Source organism: Anomaloglossus baeobatrachus, chromosome 8, assembly GCF_048569485.1.
Source record: "Anomaloglossus baeobatrachus isolate aAnoBae1 chromosome 8, aAnoBae1.hap1, whole genome shotgun sequence".
NCBI lineage: Eukaryota > Metazoa > Chordata > Amphibia > Anura > Aromobatidae > Anomaloglossus > Anomaloglossus baeobatrachus.
The window spans coordinates 56,722,328-56,745,802 of record NC_134360.1 but is presented as its reverse complement, the minus strand read 5'-3'; the positions used below and the strand labels follow the sequence as shown (position 1 = coordinate 56,745,802).

General features: G+C 47.3%; 1 protein-coding gene across 2 annotated transcripts in view; it reads left to right on the top strand.

Annotated features, from left to right (window-relative positions):
* CACNA2D2 (calcium voltage-gated channel auxiliary subunit alpha2delta 2) overlaps window positions 1–23,475 on the top strand; it is a 196,764-nt gene that overhangs the window by 137,675 nt on the left and 35,614 nt on the right. For both annotated transcript variants that reach the window (XM_075321644.1, XM_075321643.1), the window contains exons 5-8: window positions 8,479–8,523; window positions 8,605–8,743; window positions 9,804–9,935; window positions 10,059–10,116. In XM_075321644.1, the coding sequence (XP_075177759.1) occupies window positions 8,479–8,523; window positions 8,605–8,743; window positions 9,804–9,935; window positions 10,059–10,116 (374 nt within the window). The remainder of the gene's footprint in view (window positions 1–8,478; window positions 8,524–8,604; window positions 8,744–9,803; window positions 9,936–10,058; window positions 10,117–23,475) is intronic.

Below are 23,475 nucleotides of genomic sequence, written 5' to 3'. Positions count from 1 at the left end.
AAAGAATAGCAAGCCCCCCACATTCAAAGACTGCGGTGATATAGGAAAACACAATACACAGATAAATGATAGTATTAGCAAAAGGTGAGGCCCTACTGACTAAATAGGACAGGATAGGAAAGGGACTGATGGTGGCCAGAGAAAAACCCTCCAAAAATCCAAAAACCTGATAGTACAAAAAGCCCTCAGATCACTAGATCTGAACTCCGTCCTATACCAGGCGCTCTTGTCATACCAATGAATAGAAAGCAGGAATCATTACAAATTCAAGAAGAAACAAACACATGGACTTATAGGAGCATTACTCCAAACATGGCTGCAGAGAGCTTCCCAGCAAAGCAACTGAGAGGGAAGATCCCTGCATGCAAATAAACTGACAAAAAACACAGCAAATGACAAACTCAGATAAGAGCCAAAGGATTCAAACAACAAATAAAGAGCAAAGCACTTATCTGAGGTAGATGTGGTCTGGAGCAGGATGAAGCAGGCTGGTGAAAAAAGAACAACTGACATCCGGCATAGCTTGCTATCAGATCAGGGCTTAAATAGGCAGAGAGTTAGCAATGGAAACGCCCATTGCTCAACACACCTGGTCTCTGCACAAACCATTCCTGGCCACAAGAGGGAGCCTCACAGCAGCAAAAGCATAACTGACATTCACAACACATAATATTCTGTCTGCAGCCACCACTAGAGGGAGCTCCCTGTATACAGAAATACATAATAAGATTATGTCTGCAGCCACCACTAGGGGGAGCGCCCTGTATACAGAGATACATGATAAGAATATGTCTGCAGCCACCACTAGGGGGAGCGCCCTGTATACAGAGATACATGATAAGATTCTGTCTGCAGCCACCACTAGGGGGAGCTCCCTGTATACAGAGATATATGATAAGATCCTGTCTGCAGCCACCACTAGGGGGAGCTCCCTCTATACAGAGATACATGATGAGATTCTGTCTGCAGCCACCACTAGGGGGAGCTCCCTGTATACAAAGATACATAATATTCTGTCTGCAGCCACCATTAGAGGGAGCTCCCTGTATACAGAGATACATGATAAGATTCTGTCTGCAGCCACCACTAGGGGGAGCTCCCTGTATACAAAGATACATAAAATTCTGTCTGCAGCCACCACTAGAGGGAGCTCCCTGTAAACAGAGATACATGATGAGATTCTGTCTGCAGCCACCACTAGGGGGAGCTCCCTGTATACAGAGATACATAATTGTTATGATCTGGAACCATGTCAGACCACCATAAATCATTGGTAAAAGGTGACAAGATCATTGGCAACTAATCTGGCCGCCATCCTCTTACTAACCATCAACACTAGAAGTAGCCGAGGGGTGAACTAACATCCTGTGCACCGCGAACCCAGCCGGAGAACTAGCTATCCTAAAGGAAGGAAAGATGAATAACTCTCTGCCTCAGAAAATAGATAAAGAATAGCAAGCCCCCCACATTCAAAGACTGCGGTGATATCGGAAAACACAATACACAGATGATAGGATTAGCAAAAGGTGAGGCCCTACTGACTAAATAGGACAGGATAGGAAAGGCACTGATGGTGGCCAGAGAAAAACCCTGCAAAAATCCAAAAACCTGATAGTACAAAAAGCCCTCAGATCACTAGATCTGAACTCCGTCCTATACCAGGTGCTCTTGTCATAACAAAGAATAGAAAGCAGGAATCATTACAAATTCAAGAAGAAACAAACACATGGACTTATAGGAGCATTACTCCAAACATGGCTGCAGGGAGCTTCCCAGCAAAGCAACTGAGAGGGAAGATCCCTGCATGCAAATAAACTGACAAAAACCACAGCAAATGACACTCAGATAAGAGCCAAAAGATTCAGACAACAAATAAAGAGCAAAGCACTTATCTGAGGTAGATGTGGTGTGGAGCAGGATGAAGCAGGCTGGTGAAAAAAGAACAACTGACATCCGGCATAGCTTGCTATCAGATCAGGGCTTAAATAAGCAGAGAGTTAGCAATGGAAACGCCCATTGCTCAACACACCTGGTCTCTGTCCAAACCATTCCTGGCCACAAGAGGGAGCCTCACAGCAGCAAAAACATAACTGACATTCACAACACATAATATTCTTTCTGTAGCCACCACTAGAGGGAGCTCCCTGTATACAGAAATACATAATAAGATTCTGTCTGCAGCCACCACTAGGGGGAGCGCCCTGTATACAGAGATACATGATAAGATTCTGTCTGCAGCCACCACTAGGGGGAGCTCCCTGTATACAGAAATACATAATAAGATTCTGTCTGCAGCCACCACTAGGGGGAGCTCCCTGTATACAGAAATACATAATAAGATTCTGTCTGCAGCCACCACTAGGGGGAGCTCCCTGTATACAGATTTATGCAATCACTATTAATGACAGCAGAATGACTAAATGTATCAAGTAACTTTACTTATAGGGAATTTAGTGCTATGTATCAGAAACATCTGACCCCTATAAATATATACTAATATCTGAAAAACTACAAAACTTTAACTCTATCTAGATATAAAAATTAATCTAGTGTTTGATGCTGGAGTTGTTGGCTGTTACCTGCTTATTTCATGTTTGTTAGAGCTTTGGTCCGCACCTTCCACATCTGCGCTGAGGCTCCCATTATGCAATGAGACAGTGTCTTATATAAACTGTGAAAAACTGCAGTTAGAATTGTGATTGCAGCTCTGGATGTGACTGTCGGTGATGTAATGACAAGTCGAGCTGGATGGATCAAGCTAAGTGAATTGTTTAAAAAAAAAAAGTGACCCCCGCATCCCTCACTCTGGGACCCCTGTATTTCCTCTCCGAGCAGTGCGCCCGGTCTGAAGTCTGGGCAGCGCGCTGGGCACTGTGTCCAGACAGTTGGCTCAGCAGAGCAGATGGCTGCTGTCTGGATGTATGTGCCAGGCTCACAGAATGACGGGGGTGTGCGGTCTGACATCTCATCTTACGAGCAATTGTCGTACTGCGCCAATGTGTAGGGGAAAATACAGATGGAAGTGTGTAACCATCAATGGGACATGTGCCGCCAACATTGTCATGAATTCCTCGTCTTCCTTCTTCCCCTTAGAAATCAATGGTTGTATTCTGGTGATAGAGTCTGGCCATTCAACTTCACATCTGGAGGCTCAACTTTTATTGCTCAGGGTTCGGACACGTCCAGATCCTAATGATCTGTGCAAAAGAAATGTCATCACGTGAGCGGCTGCCGCAGGCTCCTGGTGGGGTAAATCTGTGTCATTATGATTCCGTCTGATGGAACGTTCTGTCCTCTGTCCTGAGGATGCGGCAGTCACATAATTAGACATTGTCCGATGTTACTGGTGAGGATGGTAGTTCAGCAGCGAGCACCAGTAAATATAATCAAGGAACATATTAAGTACATGAACCCCCCAGGAAAAGACCACCCATATTTATAAAATCAATGAATCAGAATATAACAGTTATCACATTGCACCTATATACAAGAATATAACTACTGTATTATATAATACTGCCCCTATGTATAAGAATATAACTATTATAATAGTGTACCGATTGTATAAGAATATAACTACTAAAATACTGCCTGTACATACAAGTGTATAACTACAATAATACTGCCCCTATGTACAAGCGTATATCTTTTATATCACTGCCCCCTATGTACAATAATATAAATACTATAATACTGCCCCCTATGTATAAGAATATAACTACTATAATACTGCTCCTATGTACAAGAATATAACTACTATAATACTGCCCCCAAAGTACAAGAATATAACTATTATAATACTGCCCCTATGTAAGGGAATGTACAGAAGAAAACTCCAGCGTCTCCAGGATAATAGTAGAATAAAAATAGATTCTTTATTTAATCTTTAAAATGATCTATCATCGGTACAAGAAAAGAGGCACAAATAGTAGGACAGAGGAGCTTTTTCCTACGCGTTTCGACCTGTTATTAGTCATGGAAAAGGGAATATAACTACTATAATACTGCTCCTAGGTACAAGAATAAAACTACTATAATACTGCCTCTATGTACAAGAATATAACTACTATAATACTGCCCCTATGTAGAAGAATATAATTACTATGATACTGCCTCTATGTACAAGAATATAACTACTGTAATGCGGCCCCCTATGTACAAGAATATAGCTGCTATAATACTGCCCTATGTACAGGAATATAACTACTATAATACTGCCCCCTATGTACAAGAATATAATTATTATAATACTGCCACTATGTACAAGAATATAACTACTATAATACTGCCCCTATGTACAAGAATATAACTACTATAATACTGCCCCCTATGTATAGAAATATAACTACTATAATACTGCCCCCTATGTACAAGAATATAACTATTATACTACTGCCTCTATGTACAAGAATATAATTACTATAATACTGCCACTTAAGTACAAGAATAGAACTGCTATAATACTGCCTATATGTACAAGAATATAACTACTATAATACTGCTCCTATATACAAGAATATAACTACTATAATACTGCCCATATGTACAAGAATATAACTACTATAATACTGCCTCTATGTACAAGAATATAACTACTATAATACTGCCCCTACGCACAAGAATATAACTACTATAATACTGCCCATATGTACAAGAATATAACTACTATAATACTGCCTCTTATGTACAAAAATATAACTGCTATAATACTGCCACAATGTACAAGAATATAAGTACTATAATACTGCCCCTATGTACAGTAATATAACTACTCTAATACTGCCCCTATATACAAGAATATAATTACTATAATACTGCGTCTATGTATAGAAATATAACTACCATAATACTGCCCCCTATGTACAAGAATATAATTATTATAATACTGCCCCTATGTACAAGAATATAACTACTATAATACTGCCTCCTATGTACAAGAATATAACTGCTATAGTACTGCCCCTATGTATAGAAATATAACTAAAATAATACTGCCCCCTATGTACAAGAATATAATTATTATAATACTGCCACTATGTACAAGAATATAACTACTATAATACTGCCCCTATGTACAAGAATATAACTACTATAATACTGCCCCCTATGTATAGAAATATAACTACTATAATACTGCCCCCTATGTACAAGAATATAACTATTATACTACTGCCTCTATGTACAAGAATATAATTACTATAATACTGCCACTTAAGTACAAGAATAGAACTGCTATAATACTGCCTATATGTACAAGAATATAACTACTATAATACTGCTCCTATATACAAGAATATAACTACTATAATACTGCCCATATGTACAAGAATATAACTACTATAATACTGCCTCTATGTACAAGAATATAACTACTATAATACTGCCCCTACGCACAAGAATATAACTACTATAATACTGCCCATATGTACAAGAATATAACTACTATAATACTGCCTCTTATGTACAAAAATATAACTGCTATAATACTGCCACAATGTACAAGAATATAAGTACTATAATACTGCCCCTATGTACAGTAATATAACTACTCTAATACTGCCCCTATATACAAGAATATAATTACTATAATACTGCGTCTATGTATAGAAATATAACTACCATAATACTGCCCCCTATGTACAAGAATATAATTATTATAATACTGCCCCTATGTACAAGAATATAACTGCTATAATACTGCTCCCTATGTACAAGAATATAAGTGCTATAATACTGCTCCCTATGTGCAAGAATATAAGTGCTATAATACTGCCTCCTATGTACAAGAATATAACTACTATAATACTGCCTCCTATGTACAAGAATATAACTACTATAATACTGCCTCCTATGTACAAGAATATAACTACTATAATACTGCCCCTATGTACAAGAATATAACTGCTATAATACTGCTCCCTATGTACAAGAATATAAGTGCTATAATACTGCTCCCTATGTGCAAGAATATAAGTGCTATAATACTGCCTCCTATGTACAAGAATATAACTACTATAATACTGCCTCCTATGTACAAGAATATAACTGCTATAATACTGCCTCCTATGTACAAGAATATAATTATTATAATACTGCCCCTATGTACAAGAATATAACTACTATAATACTGCCTCCTATGTACAAGAATATAACTACTATAATACTGCCTCCTATGTACAAGAATATAACTGCTATAATACTGCCCCTATGTACAGGAATATAACTGCTATAATACTGCTCCCTATGTACAAGAATATAACTACTATAATACTGCCCCTATGTACAAGAATATAAGTGCTATAATACTGCTCCCTATGTGCAAGAATGTAAGTGCTATAATACTGCCTCCTATGTACAAGAATATAACTGCTATAATACTGCCCCCTATGTACAGGAATATAACTACTATAATACTGCCCCCTATGTACAAGAATATAACTACTATAATACTGCCCCTATGTACAAGAATATAACTACTATAATACTGCCTCCTATGTACAAGAATATAACTGCTATAATACTGCCCCTATGTACAGGAATATAACTACTATTATACTGCCCCCTATGTACAAGAATATATAATACTGCAGAGAGGTGTGAGTTCTTGTATGTTTGCACTGTGTTCTTGGTTGTGCATTTTCCCTGTTTTTGTACAGAAATGCCGTTATCCCGCGGCCTCGCCTGTGTTTGCTCTGTGGACTGTCTGAGTAATGTGCAATTGCACAAATTTACCTTTCCAGTAAGCAAAGTGCGATCGTTTAAGAAAAGAATTTGTCAGTCTCGTCCTTGGCAATGACCTTGAGGCTGAGTTCACCTGAAAGTTGGTAGCAGGGAGCGTGGAGCGTGTGATCTGCAGTCGGAATGAGTCTGCGGCGTGAGGTGCGTCGCTCTCAGATACACAGCGCACGTGCTCGGGGAGAGGCGCACGGCGAGAATTTTCTGCTGGTTAATAGGTTTGTGTGTTGACGAATGATCTTCATCAAATGAGAGTCTTTATAATGTTTGATATAATGTCAGGTTTCATTACGCTCCAGGGCGAGGAGCGGAGAGGGGGGGAGGGAAGAAGGGGGGGTCAGCGAGGAGGAGGAGGGGGCGACAGTGCGGGAATCGGGGGGGATGAATGACTGGAATAGCAATGGAATGGAGCTGAAGCGAGACTGCAGCCTGGAAGACGCGATGATCTGTTACTGTCAGTGCGCGGACGGACGCGTCTCCACACTCATGTCCGAGCCGCCTTCATGGTCAGGGTGGGGGGGACTTATGTGTCATCACTGGTAGAATCCAAACCCCCTCCTGTGCCACAACATAACAGAGGCAAAGACGTGCGCACAATCCGCTACATCGCCCCGCGAATATGGAACGTGATTCTGGAGAAATCAGCGCCAATCTTATAAAACACCCAATATTATAGATATGACCACCTAAGACATCAGCCGCCGCTGCCTTGTATGACATCATAGTGAAATGATTTTTGAGAGCTGGGTCCCCAGCAGCACAGAGTATGTCAGGAGAGAACTCTGCTGACGTCTGTGGGACGTTATAGACTTAGAAGGAGTAGGATCTCACCCAGCAGCACAGAGTATGTCATGGGACGTTATAGACTTAGAAGGAGTAGGATCACGCCCAGCAGTGCAGAGTATGTCATGGGACGTTATAGACTTAGGAGTAGGATCTCACCCAGCAGCACAGAGTATGTCATGGGACGTTATAGACTTAGAAGGAGTAGGATCTCACCCAGCAGCACAGAGTATGTCATGGGACGTTATAGACTTAGAAGGAGTAGGATCTCACCCAGCAGCGCAGAGTATGTCAGGAGAGAACTCTGCTGACGTCCGTGGGACGTTATAGACTTAGAAGGAGTAGGATCTCACCCAGCAGCGCAGAGTATGTCATGGGACGTTATAGACTTAGAAGGAGTAGGATCTCACCCAGCAGCACAGAGTATGTCAGGAGAGAACTCTGCTGACGTCTGTGGGACGTTATAGACTTAGAAGGAGTAAGATCTCGCCCAGTAGCACAGAGTATGTCATGGGACGTTATAGACTTAGAAGGAGTAGGATCTCGCCCAGCAGCACAGAGTATGTCATGGGACATTATAGATTTAGAAGGAGTAGGATCTCACACAGCAGCGCAGAGTATGTCATGGGACGTTATAGACTTAGAAGGAGTAGGATCTCACCCAGCAGCACAGAGTATGTCAGGGGACATTATAGACTTAGAAGGAGTAGGATCTCGCCCAGCAGCACAGAGGATGTCAGGGGACATTATAGACTTAGGAGTAGGATCTCGCCCAGCAGCACAGAGTATGTCATGGGACATTATAGACTTAGGAGTAGGATCTCATCCAGCAGCACAGAGTATGTCATGGGACGTTATAGACGTAGAAGGAGTAGGGTCTCGCCCAGCAGCACAGAGTATTTCAGCGCCTTGAAGTGAGATTCTGATATCATAACTTTCCTTTTATTTCTTCTTTGATAGGAAGAAGATATCGAGTATTACGACTCCAAGGCAGACACAGAATATGTAAGCCCCCGCAACGTCCCCTGTGTGATCTGCGGTTTTGTGTCGCCTCGTTGGGGGCTTATTGTCTTTTTCCTCTTTTAGGATGATCTGGAGGGCGAGGATGAACCTAAGGAGCAGTCAAACTCTCTAAAACTAGAATTCAGTGATGATCCAAACTTCAGGGCAAAAGTGAATTACTCGTACACAGCGGTGCAGATCCCAACGGACATCTACAAGGGCTGTGAGTACCCCGAGCCCCCTGAAGAACCGCGCGGTCATGTCACTCCTTATCCAGGTGTCACGGCATGCTGGGAGTTGTAGTCTTCAGGCGACACAAAGCAAATTGGGGAATAGGAATAGGAGTGCACCTCGTATTTCCATTCTGTGACATTTTCAGAATCTCTGCTTTTTGTCATTGACTGTGATCTATTTTTCGTCTCCATTCAGAGATATAAAACTTGCGCTGACCTATTACTGCTAACACTGCTGAGGGTTTGCTACAGTGTGTATGTGTCCAGGATTGGCTTCTGATACATTCTAGCAGTCTGGGAACAGAGCAATTTAACACCTCTCAATGTAAGAAGTTAGGGTTTGTTTCATTTCATTGACAGCAAACAGAGATCACCAAAATGGAGAGGAATTGAAATGCAAAGTCTGTATCACGGGGTATAAAATGACTAAATCAGGACACCTATACTGGCCCTCATACTGGGGTCCCTGCCTGTCCCTTATCCCAGAGGTAAGCTTAATTGTAGCCAGGTCTGAGCCCCCAATGTGACCCTGACTCCTGTCCGAGCCCTGTTCTTACTTACCCTCTCCCCCACCCTTGAGTCAGGCTGTACACACTGTAACAAACCCCACAAACAACACAGACAGAACATTTAGCCATGCAACAGAGGTTTCAATAGAGATTGTGCATTTAGAGTGAGGTGTCAATCAGAGGAGTGGACGTACGTGACATTGTAGTCTGAGTAATGATAAGTCCTGCTGCTTAAACAAATATAGCAAATAAATAATAGATTGGACCTTGACAACGCAGGCATCCCTGAATTCTATGCTTTAACCCTTGCAGCATGCTGTCTTTAGCTTGCATAACAAAATCCTGCTGATAAATTCCCTTTAAGAACCCAATTGTGAACCCCCAAATGTCACTCCCACTGCCCCGCCTCCTCCTGGGTGTTTTTCCTCTCTACTACTTTTTATTTTACCTCCTGAGCACTGAAACCTTATTTAGACCCCTTATGACCCCAGTCCCCCCATGGCTGATCATTCTCCCCCACCGCTGCCTCGTGTCCCCCCAGCTACAGTCATCCTGAACGAGCTGAACTGGACGGACGCCCTAGAGAACGTCTTCATCCAGAATCGGCAGGAGGACCCCACACTGCTGTGGCAGGTGTTCGGCAGTGCGACCGGTGTGACCCGATACTACCCAGGTAAGGGCTGACCTTGCAGTTGAGGATACAGGGGTGTAATGGCGTCTTCTGGATGATTGGGGATGGACTCATCTAGTGACTTAGATATATATAATTAGATTCTAACTCTCTCTGTCTTCGCAGCCACCCCCTGGAGGGCTCCCAGTAAGATCGACCTGTACGACGTCCGCAGGAGACCATGGTGAGTATAGCGGGCAGTCGCCTCCCGACCAACTTCACTTTTGCATCTACATTTTTCAGTAACGGGGATTGTTCTTCTCATTCAAAGATGGAAAATCTCTCCTGAAGCGATATTGCTCACAGCTGAGGGTTTGTTACAATTGTATCCAGTCTAGACCATTCACCAGACTGATACATTGTAACTGGGGGGGTCTGTATTTAGGAACACCGGATACATCAACAGAACCCATTTTTGCTACCATGTTGATTTGTTTCAATGTGTCAGTACATGAAATGCATCAGTCTGGAGACCATTCTGTAGAGGATACAATTGTAGCAAACCATCAGCAGTGGAACATATTAGACCTGTGCAAGGCTGTAGCCTCTGTATTTACTCCAATGCTTGCATTCACTGACAGCAAGCAGAGATCTTGGATACCATTGAAACATGCATTTAAATGTTGCAAAACTCTCCATTATTACAGGTGACTCCATTGATCAGGGTTAATCATGTTTATGACGTAATTTACGCTATCAGTTGTATTTGATTGGACACCTTCACTTCTTAGACTTGTCCTGTGGGGGGCGCCATTATTTTCTGTGTAAGTGATGAGTGCTGTAAGTGGATGCAGGGCATAGTAAAAGTATCCCCCCCCCACTTGATGTTTTTCGGGGTTTTCTACCTCAATCTGGAATTTCACAGTTTTGTTTTTTTGCGAGGGTTGCATCAGTTTATGTAAAGATCATGGCTACAACTGTGAACTTTTGGTTTTCTCTTTATTGTGACGCAAGCAACAAATAGGACAAAATAACTGAAAACGTTAGTGTGCATAAGTATTCACCCCCCCCCCCCAAGATCAGTACAGTGTAGAGCCTCCTTTTACGGTAATTACAGCTGCAAGTCACTTTGGATAATGAGCTTTCCACATCTTGCCACTGCGATTTTTGTCCATTCATCAAAGCAAAATTACTCCAGCTCCTTCAGGTAAGGCCTGCGACACCCATCCATGCCACCGGCACGTGTTTGTCATTTTTTGCATGTACCAGCGGCACGGAGACACGTTAAGCAATGCTACCCTATTGTAGCAGGCACACACACGTAAAACCACACGGAACGTGTGTCCGTGTGCGTTTGTACGTGTGTGCGTTTTTCTAAACGCTGACATGTCAGTGTTTTCTCCCGCAGCACGGGTGTCACACGGCCCGCACCCTTACCACACGGGTGTAGTGTGGATGTGGTCCCGTGTGACACGCGCCGGAGAAAATACACGTGTCAGGGAAAAAAAAAACATTTACTCACCTTCTCCAGCCCTCCTGTCTCTGCCGCTGCTGCCACTTGCTGCCGACCGCCGCTCATTATGCTCATTGAATATTCACTTCACTGCCTGGCAGCAGCAGCAGCAGCGGGGAGACGGGAGGGCTGGAGACCGAGGATCAGCACCACGGACAGCAGCGCGGACAGCAGGAAGGACCACAAGAGTATGTAAATTACCGGTTCTACGTCTGCTATCGCAGATAGCACATGTAGAACATACGTGGCCCGCACGTACCAGAGAGACGTACTTACCTGCACGCAACACGCAGGGGAAATACGTGTCTCTCGGCACATGCGTGATTTTCACGTGAGTGTGGCAGAGGCCTTAGATGGTTTCCTTTGGTGAACAGCGATCTTCAAGTCCGACCCCAGATTCTCAGTTGGATTAAGGTCTGGGCTTTGACTTGGCCTCTGCAATACATTTACATGTTTCCCCTGAAACCACTCGAGTGTTGCTTGAGCAGCAGCTTTGGGTCATTGTCTTGTTGGAAGGTGAATATCCATCCTGGTCTCAAATTACTGACAGACAAACAGGTTTTCTCAAAAATATCCCTGTACTTCACACTATCCATCTTCTCTTCAACTCTGACCATTTTTCTTGTCTTTGCTGCTGAAAAACCTCCCCACAGCATGATGCTGCCACTACCTTGTTTCACTGTGAGGATGGTGTTCTTGGGGTGTTGGTTTGGCGCTACCATTGTGTTTACCATGATGGCCTAAAAGTTAAATTTTGGTCTCAGCTGACTACAGCTCCTTCCTCCATACATTTGGGGAGTCTCCTACATGTCTTTTGGCAAACTGAAAACAAGCCGTCCAGTTTTTGACTGTAAGTAATGGCTTTTTTTCTGGCCGCCCTTCCATAAAGGCCAGCTCTATGGAGTATACCGCTTATTATGGTCGTATGGACAGATCCTCGACTCTCTGTATGGGAACTCTGCAGCTACTTCAGGGGTTACCTTTGGTCTCTGTGCTGACTGTAATATAACAAAATCGGTAAAAAGCCAGGGGGGACGAATACTTTTTCAAGGCACTGTACATCCTACACAGTGTCAACTCTGAAGCCACTGCCCATTAAATTTGTCCAGTTGTCATATTTAGTTCTTCTGCTCGCTCACGCTCATCGTGTGTCTCCTTGTCCCCACATCTAGTGCTCACTCTCACACTCTTCATCTGTCCCTACGTCTCCTGCTCGCTCTCATGCACTTTGTCTGTCCCCGTGTCTCCTGCTTGCTCTCACACTGTTCAGCTGTCCTCGTGTCCCCTGCTTGCTTTCATGCTCTTCGTCTGTTCCCACGTCTCCTGCTTGCTCTCACACTCTTTGTCTGTGCTGCATCTCCTGCTTACTCTCACACTCATCGTCTGTCCTCTCATCTTCTGCTCACTCTTTAAGTCTTCGTCTGTCTCCACGTCTCCTGCTCACTATCACACTTTTCATCTGTCACACAGAGTTTTGCACAAAGTTCGCCAACTGTAATGGCAATGTCGGGCTCTGTTGAGATTGCAGATTCTGACAATCGGTATACCCAGTGGTATCTCTGATGTCTGAGATCAACACAGACTGACTTGGGCGTCGACCTGATGTGTGCTGATTCATAGGCAAGCTAGCAAGAGTTAATCTCTGCTGGTTTGCTTCCTACTTTGATCACATGTTATGGGAGGGCCTATCACATCTGCTTCCCTTCTATTTATGCTGGTTGAATCCTTCCACCCATGCCAGATATAGTTTGTTTTTCTTGGTCTGTGAGGTGTGGTGTCCAAAACCTGCTAGTGTTGTGCTTATTTATTTCTGCAGTTGTGGAGTTTACCCCTCTTGTTTTGTACTTCCTTCCTGCTTTTGTTTTTCCTCCTGAAATGCCATTGTGATAATTTCCTGCTCACTCTCACACTCTTCATTTGTCTCCACGTTTCCTGCTCGCTCTCACACTCTTTGCCTATCCCTGTGTCTCCTATTTCACTCTTGAGCGCTTCGTCTGTCCCCGCATCTCCTGCTCGATCTCACATTCTTCGTCCGTCCCCAAATCTCCTGCTTGCTCTTACACTCTTCGTCCAGTTTTGCATCGCATGCTCGCTCTCATGCTCTTCATCTATGCCCTTGTCTTCTATTCGCTCTCATGATCTTCGTCTGTCTCCATCTCCCCGCAACTCCTTCTCACTCTCACACTCTTCATTTGTCCCCACATCTCCTGCTCACTCTCACACTCTTCGTCTGTCCTGCGTCTCCTGCTTACTCTCATACTAATTGTCTGTCTCCTTTTCCCCGCGTCTCCTGCTCACTGTCATGTTCTTCGTCTGTCCCCGCGTCTCCTGATTGCTCTCATGCTAGTTGTCTGTCTCCTTCTCCCCGCATCTCCTGCTCACTCTCACGCTCTTCGTCTGTCCCCCGCGTCTCCTGCTCACTGTCATGCTCTTCGTCTGTCCCCGCGTCTCCTGCTCACTGTCATGCTCTTCGTCTCTCCCCGTGTCTCCTGATTGCTCTCATGCTAGTTGTCTGTCTCCTTCTCCCCGCATCTCCTGCTCACTCTCACGCTCTTCGTCTGTCCCCGCGTCTCCTGCTCACTGTCATGCTCTTCGTCTGTCCCCGCGTCTCCTGCTCACTCTCATGCTCTTCGTCTGTCCCCACGTCTCCTGCTCACTGTCATGCTCTTCGTCTGTCCCCGCGTCTCCTGATTGCTCTCATGCTAGTTGTCTGTCTCCTTTTCCCCGCGTCTCCTGCTCACTCTCATGCTCATCGCCTGTCTCCTTGTCCCAGCATCTTCTGCAGATTGTCTCTCTCTGTCTCTCTGTCTCTCTCTCCCACCTCTGTACACCCCTGTCCAATTTTCATTTCACGCATCATTGCTACTGGAAAATGCCTCAAATAACGGCTCGGCGCCTGGAGACGCTCGTGTGTACATTGTTATGTATATGTTCTGCTGCCGCCGCGCCGGCTTCGTGTTTTTATTAGAAGAGTGCGATTAAGTTGGTAAACACTAAGCGATGTTTGTCACGGGCGCGGGAGGGTGAGGGATATATCAGCCAGTGTATGAGAATTGGCGCAATTACAGCTGGAAAGGTGAACCATCTGCCAACAGGCGCCAGAAGCTGACCAATGGGGTGTGGCTATGTGGCCTCAATATTATGATTGATCTGCAAGTAGCCACACCCAGTAAATAGCCACAGATGCAGGCAGAAAATACGAGGACACTGAGACAGACAAACATTACAGCAGGCAGAAGACTCTGAGGCACTGCAACAGACAAATGTGAGAGCGAGCAGAAAACACAGACAGACAAACGGGAGAGTGAGCAGGAGACACGGAGACAGACAAACGTGAGAGCGATCATAAAACACTGAGACAGACAAACGGGAGAGTGAGCAGGAGACACTGAGACAGACAAACATGAGAGCGAGCAGAAAACACTGAGACGGACAAACGTGAGAGCGAGCAGAAGACACTGAGACAGACAAACGGGAGAGCGAGCAGATGACACTGAGACAGACAAACGAGAGAGCGAGCAGATGACACTGAGACAGACAAACGAGAGAGTGAGCAGAAGACACTGAGACAGACAAACGTGAGAGCGAGCAGGAGACACTGAGACAGACAAACAGGAGAGCGAGCAGGAGACCCTGAGACAGACAAACGGGAGAGCGAGCAGGAGACACTGAGACAGACAAACATGAGAGCGAGCAGGAGACACTGAGACAGACAAACATGAGAGCGAGCAGGAGACACTGAGACAGACAAACATGAGAGCGAGCAGATGACACTGAGACAGACAAATGTGAGAGCGAGTAGAAGATGCTGAGACAGACAAACGAGAGTGAGCAGGAGACACTGAGACAGACAAAGGTGAGAGCGAGCAGAAGATGCTGAGACAGACAAACATGAGAGCGATCAAAAAACACTGAGACAGACAAACAGAGTGACCAGAAGACACTGAGACAGAACAAACATAAGAGCGAGTAGAAGATGCTGAGACAAACGTGAGAGCAAGCAGGAGACACGGAGACAGACAAACGTGAGAGCGAGTAGAAGACACTGAGACAGACAAACGTGAGAGCGAGCAGAAGACACTGAGACAGACAAACGTGAGAGCGAGCAGGAGACACTGAGACAGACAAAGGTGAGAGCGAGCAGAAGATGCTGAGACAGACAAACAGAGTGACCAGAAGACACTGAGACAGAACAAACATGAGAGCGAGTAGAAGATGCTGAGACAAACGTGAGAGCAAGCAGGAGACACGGAGACAGACAAACGTGAGAGCGAGTAGAAGATGCTGAGACAGACAAACGAGAGAGCGAGCAGAAAACACTGAGACAGACAAACGAGAGAGCGAGCAGAAGACACTGAGACAGACAAACATGAGAGTGAGCAGGAGACACTGAGATAGACAAACGGGAGAGCGAGCAGAAGACACTGAGACAGACAAACGGGAGAGCGAGCAGGAGACACGGAGACAGACAAACAGGAGAGCGAGCAGAAGACCCTGAGACAGACAAACGTGAGAGCGAGCAGGAGACACTGAGACAGACAAACGGGAGAGCGAGCAGAAAACACTGAGACAGACAAACGTGAGAGCGAGCAGAAGACACTGAGACAGACAAACGTGAGAGCGAGCAGAAAACACTGAGACAGACAAACGTGAGAGCGAGTGGATGACACGAAGAGAGATGAATGTGAGAGCGAGCAGAAGACACTGAGACAGACAAACGTGAGAGCGACCAGAAGACACTGAGACAGAACAAACATAAGAGCGAGTAGAAGATGCTGAGACAAACGTGAGAGCAAGCAGGAGACACGGAGACAGACAAACGTGAGAGCGAGTAGAAGATGCTGAGACAAACGTGAGAGCAAGCAGGAAACACGGAGACAGACAAACGTGAGAGCGAGTAGAAGACACTGAGACAGACAAACGTGAGAGCGAGCAGAAGACACTGAGACAGACAAACGTGAGAGCGAGCAGGAGACACTGAGACAGACAAACGGGAGAGCGAGCAGAAGACACTGAGACAGACAAACGTGAGAGCGAGCAGGAGACACTGAGACAGACAAACGGGAGAGCGAGCAGAAAATACTGAGACAGACAAACGTGAGAGCGAGCAGAAGACACTGAGACAGACAAACGTGAGAGCGAGCAGGAGACACTGAGACAGACAAACGGGAGAGCGAGCAGAAAACACTGAGACAGACAAACGTGAGAGCAACCAGAAGACACTGAGACAGACAAACGAGAGAGCGAGCAGGAGACACTGAGACAGACAAACGGGAGAGCGAGCAGGAGACACTGAGACAGACAAACGGGAGAGCGAGCAGGAGACACTGAGACAGACAAACAGGAGAGCGAGCAGGAGACCCTGAGACAGACAAACGGGAGAGCGAGCAGGAGACACTGAGACAGACAAACGGGAGAGCGAGCAGGAGACACGGAGACAGACAAACGTGAGAGCGAGCAGGAGACACTGAGACAGACAAACAGGAGAGCGAGCAGGAGACCTTGAGACAAACGGGAGAGCGAGCAGGAGACACTGAGACAGACAAACGTGAGAGCGAGCAGGAGACACTGAGACAGACAAACGGGAGAGCGAGCAGAAGACACTGAGACAGACAAACGGGAGAGCGAGCAGGAGACACGGAGACAGACAAACGGGAGAGCGAGCAGAAGACCCTGAGACAGACAAACGTGAGAGCGAGCAGGAGACACTGAGACAGACAAACGTGAGAGCGAGCAGGAGACACTGAGACAGACAAACGGGAGAGCGAGCAGAAGACACTGAGACAGACAAACGTGAGAGCGAGCAGAAGACACTGAGACAGACAAACGTGAGAGCGAGCAGGAGACACTGAGACAGACAAACGGGAGAGCGAGCAGAAGACCCTGAGACAGACAAACGTGAGAGCGAGCAGGAGACACTGAGACAGACAAACGGGAGAGCGAGCAGGAGACACGGAGACAGACAAACGTGAGAGCGAGCAGGAGACACTGAGACAGACAAACGGGAGAGCGAGCAGGAGACACTGAGACAGACAAACGGGAGAGCGAGCAGGAGACACTGAGACAGACAAACAGGAGAGCGAGCAGGAGACACTGAGACAGACAAACGGGAGAGCGAGCAGGAGACCCTGAGACAGACAAACGGGAGAGCGAGCAGAAGACCCTGAGACAGACAAACGGGAGAGCGAGCAGGAGACACGGAGACAGACAAACGTGAGAGCGAGCAGGAGACACGGAGACAGACAAACGTGAGAGCGAGCAGAAAACACTGAGACAGACAAACGTGAGAGCGAGTGGATGACACGAAGAGAGATGAATGTGAGAGCGAGCAGGAGACACTGAGACAGACAAACGTGAGAGCGAGCAGGAGACACTGAGACAGACAAACGGGAGAGCGAGCAGAAAACACTGAGACAGACAAACGTGAGAGCGAGCAGAAGACACTGAGACAGACAAACGTGAGAGCGAGCAGGAGACACTGAGACAGACAAACGGGAGAGCGAGCAGAAGACCCTGAGACAGACAAACGTGAGAGCGAGCAGGAGACACTGAGACAGACAAACGGGAGAGCGAGCAGGAGACACGGAGACAGACAAACGTGAGAGCGAGCAGGAGACACTGAGACAGACAAACGGGAGAGCGAGCAGGAGACACTGAGACAGACAAACGGGAGAGCGAGCAGGAGACACTGAGACAGACAAACAGGAGAGCGAGCAGGAGACCCTGAGACAGACAAACGGGAGAGCGAGCAGGAGACACTGAGACAGACAAACGGGAGAGCGAGCAGGAGACCCTGAGACAGACAAACGGGAGAGCGAGCAGAAGACCCTGAGACAGACAAACGGGAGAGCGAGCAGGAGACACGGAGACAGACAAACGTGAGAGCGAGCAGGAGACACGGAGACAGACAAACGTGAGAGCGAGCAGAAAACACTGAGACAGACAAACGTGAGAGCGAGTGGATGACACGAAGAGAGATGAATGTGAGAGCGAGCAGAAGACACTGAGACAGACAAATGTGAGAGCGAGCAGGAGACACGAAGAGAGATGAATGTGAGAGTGAGCAGAAGACACTGAGAGACAAACTTGAGAGCGAGCAGAAGACACTGAGACAGACAAACAGGAGAGCGAGCAGAAGACACTGAGACAGACAAACGTGAGAGCGAGCAGAAGACACTGAGACAGACAAACAGGAGAGCGAGCAGATGACACTGAGACAGACAAACGGGAGAGCGAGCAGAAGACCCTGAGACAGACAGACGTGAGAGCGAGCAGAAGACACTGAGACAGACAAATGTGAGAGCGAGCAGAAGACACTGAGACAGACAAACGTGAGAGCGAGCAGGAGACACTGAGACAGACAAACGTGAGAGCGAGCAGGAGACACTGAGACAGACAAACGTGAGAGCGAGCAGAAGATGCTGAGACAGACAAACGGGAGAGCGAGCAGGAGACACTGAGACAGACAAACAGGAGAGCGAGCAGAAGACACTGAGACAGACAAACGTGAGAGCGAGCAGAAGACACTGAGACAGACAAACGTGAGAGCGAGCAGGAGACACTGAGACAGACAAACGTGAGAGCGAGCAGGAGACACTGAGACAGACAAACGTGAGAGCGAGCAGAAGATGCTGAGACAGACAAACGGGAGAGCGAGCAGGAGACACTGAGACAGACAAACGGGAGAGCGAGCAGAAGATGCTGAGACAGACAAATGTGAGAGCGAGCAGGAGACACTGAGACAGACAAACGTGAGAGCGAGCAGGAGACACAGAGACAGACAAATGTGAGAGTGAGCAGGAGACACTGAGACAGACAAATGTGAGAGTGAGCAGGAGACACTGAGACAGACAAACGTGAGAGCGAGCAGAAGATGCTGAGACAGACAAACGGGAGAGCGAGCAGGAGACACTGAGACAGACAAACGTGAGAGCGAGTGGATGACACGAAGAGAGATGAATGTGAGAGCGAGCAGAAGACACTGAGACAGACAAACGTGAGAGCGAGCAGAAGACACTGAGACAGACAAATGTGAGAGCGAGCAGGAGACACGAAGAGAGATGAATGTGAGAGTGAGCAGAAGACACTGAGAGACATACTTGAGAGCGAGCAGAAGACAATGAGACAGACAAACAGGAGAGCGAGCAGAAGACACTGAGACAGACAAACGTGAGAGCGAGCAGAAGACACTGAGACAGACAAACAGGAGAGCGAGCAGATGACACTGAGACAGACAAACGGGAGAGCGAGCAGAAGACCCTGAGACAGACAAACGTGAGAGCGAGCAGAAGACACTGAGACAGACAAATGTGAGAGCGAGCAGAAGACACTGAGACAGACAAACGTGAGAGCGAGCAGGAGACACTGAGACAGACAAACGTGAGAGCGAGCAGGAGACACTGAGACAGACAAACGTGAGAGCGAGCAGAAGATGCTGAGACAGACAAACGGGAGAGCGAGCAGGAGACACTGAGACAGACAAACAGGAGAGCGAGCAGAAGACACTGAGACAGACAAACGTGAGAGCGAGCAGAAGACACTGAGACAGACAAACGTGAGAGCGAGCAGGAGACACTGAGACAGACAAACGTGAGAGCGAGCAGGAGACACTGAGACAGACAAACGTGAGAGCGAGCAGAAGATGCTGAGACAGACAAACGGGAGAGCGAGCAGAAGACACTGAGACAGACAAACGGGAGAGCGAGCAGAAGATGCTGAGACAGACAAATGTGAGAGCGAGCAGGAGACACTGAGACAGACAAACGTGAGAGCGAGCAGGAGACACTGAGACAGACAAATGTGAGAGTGAGCAGGAGACACTGAGACAGACAAATGTGAGAGTGAGCAGGAGACACTGAGACAGACAAACGTGAGAGCGAGCAGGAGACACTGAGACAAACAAACAGGAGAGCGAGCAGAAGATGCTGAGACAGACAAACGTGAGAGCGAGCAGAAGACACTGAGACAGACAAACGTGAGAGCGAGCAGGAGACACTGAGACAGACAAACGTGAGAGCGAGCAGGAGACACTGAGACAGACAAACGTGAGAGCGAGCAGAAGATGCTGAGACAGACAAACGGGAGAGCGAGCAGGAGACACTGAGACAGACAAACGGGAGAGCGAGCAGAAGATGCTGAGACAGACAAATGTGAGAGCGAGCAGGAGACACTGAGACAGACAAACGTGAGAGCGAGCAGGAGACACAGAGACAGACAAATGTGAGAGTGAGCAGGAGACACTGAGACAGACAAACGGGAGAGCGAGCAGAAGACACTGAGACAGACAAACGGGAGAGCGAGCAGGAGACACGGAGACAGACAAACGGGAGAGCGAGCAGAAGACCCTGAGACAGACAAACGTGAGAGCGAGCAGGAGACACTGAGACAGACAAACGTGAGAGCGAGCAGGAGACACTGAGACAGACAAACGGGAGAGCGAGCAGAAGACACTGAGACAGACAAACGTGAGAGCGAGCAGAAGACACTGAGACAGACAAACGTGAGAGCGAGCAGGAGACACTGAGACAGACAAACGGGAGAGCGAGCAGAAGACCCTGAGACAGACAAACGTGAGAGCGAGCAGGAGACACTGAGACAGACAAACGGGAGAGCGAGCAGGAGACACGGAGACAGACAAACGTGAGAGCGAGCAGGAGACACTGAGACAGACAAACGGGAGAGCGAGCAGGAGACACTGAGACAGACAAACGGGAGAGCGAGCAGGAGACACTGAGACAGACAAACAGGAGAGCGAGCAGGAGACACTGAGACAGACAAACGGGAGAGCGAGCAGGAGACCCTGAGACAGACAAACGGGAGAGCGAGCAGAAGACCCTGAGACAGACAAACGGGAGAGCGAGCAGGAGACACGGAGACAGACAAACGTGAGAGCGAGCAGGAGACACGGAGACAGACAAACGTGAGAGCGAGCAGAAAACACTGAGACAGACAAACGTGAGAGCGAGTGGATGACACGAAGAGAGATGAATGTGAGAGCGAGCAGGAGACACTGAGACAGACAAACGTGAGAGCGAGCAGGAGACACTGAGACAGACAAACGGGAGAGCGAGCAGAAAACACTGAGACAGACAAACGTGAGAGCGAGCAGAAGACACTGAGACAGACAAACGTGAGAGCGAGCAGGAGACACTGAGACAGACAAACGGGAGAGCGAGCAGAAGACCCTGAGACAGACAAACGTGAGAGCGAGCAGGAGACACTGAGACAGACAAACGGGAGAGCGAGCAGGAGACACGGAGACAGACAAACGTGAGAGCGAGCAGGAGACACTGAGACAGACAAACGGGAGAGCGAGCAGGAGACACTGAGACAGACAAACGGGAGAGCGAGCAGGAGACACTGAGACAGACAAACAGGAGAGCGAGCAGGAGACCCTGAGACAGACAAACGGGAGAGCGAGCAGGAGACACTGAGACAGACAAACGGGAGAGCGAGCAGGAGACCCTGAGACAGACAAACGGGAGAGCGAGCAGAAGACCCTGAGACAGACAAACGGGAGAGCGAGCAGGAGACACGGAGACAGACAAACGTGAGAGCGAGCAGGAGACACGGAGACAGACAAACGTGAGAGCGAGCAGAAAACACTGAGACAGACAAACGTGAGAGCGAGTGGATGACACGAAGAGAGATGAATGTGAGAGCGAGCAGAAGACACTGAGACAGACAAATGTGAGAGCGAGCAGGAGACACGAAGAGAGATGAATGTGAGAGTGAGCAGAAGACACTGAGAGACAAACTTGAGAGCGAGCAGAAGACACTGAGACAGACAAACAGGAGAGCGAGCAGAAGACACTGAGACAGACAAACGTGAGAGCGAGCAGAAGACACTGAGACAGACAAACAGGAGAGCGAGCAGATGACACTGAGACAGACAAACGGGAGAGCGAGCAGAAGACCCTGAGACAGACAGACGTGAGAGCGAGCAGAAGACACTGAGACAGACAAATGTGAGAGCGAGCAGAAGACACTGAGACAGACAAACGTGAGAGCGAGCAGGAGACACTGAGACAGACAAACGTGAGAGCGAGCAGGAGACACTGAGACAGACAAACGTGAGAGCGAGCAGAAGATGCTGAGACAGACAAACGGGAGAGCGAGCAGGAGACACTGAGACAGACAAACAGGAGAGCGAGCAGAAGACACTGAGACAGACAAACGTGAGAGCGAGCAGAAGACACTGAGACAGACAAACGTGAGAGCGAGCAGGAGACACTGAGACAGACAAACGTGAGAGCGAGCAGGAGACACTGAGACAGACAAACGTGAGAGCGAGCAGAAGATGCTGAGACAGACAAACGGGAGAGCGAGCAGGAGACACTGAGACAGACAAACGGGAGAGCGAGCAGAAGATGCTGAGACAGACAAATGTGAGAGCGAGCAGGAGACACTGAGACAGACAAACGTGAGAGCGAGCAGGAGACACAGAGACAGACAAATGTGAGAGTGAGCAGGAGACACTGAGACAGACAAATGTGAGAGTGAGCAGGAGACACTGAGACAGACAAACGTGAGAGCGAGCAGAAGATGCTGAGACAGACAAACGGGAGAGCGAGCAGGAGACACTGAGACAGACAAACGTGAGAGCGAGTGGATGACACGAAGAGAGATGAATGTGAGAGCGAGCAGAAGACACTGAGACAGACAAACGTGAGAGCGAGCAGAAGACACTGAGACAGACAAATGTGAGAGCGAGCAGGAGACACGAAGAGAGATGAATGTGAGAGTGAGCAGAAGACACTGAGAGACATACTTGAGAGCGAGCAGAAGACAATGAGACAGACAAACAGGAGAGCGAGCAGAAGACACTGAGACAGACAAACGTGAGAGCGAGCAGAAGACACTGAGACAGACAAACAGGAGAGCGAGCAGATGACACTGAGACAGACAAACGGGAGAGCGAGCAGAAGACCCTGAGACAGACAAACGTGAGAGCGAGCAGAAGACACTGAGACAGACAAATGTGAGAGCGAGCAGAAGACACTGAGACAGACAAACGTGAGAGCGAGCAGGAGACACTGAGACAGACAAACGTGAGAGCGAGCAGGAGACACTGAGACAGACAAACGTGAG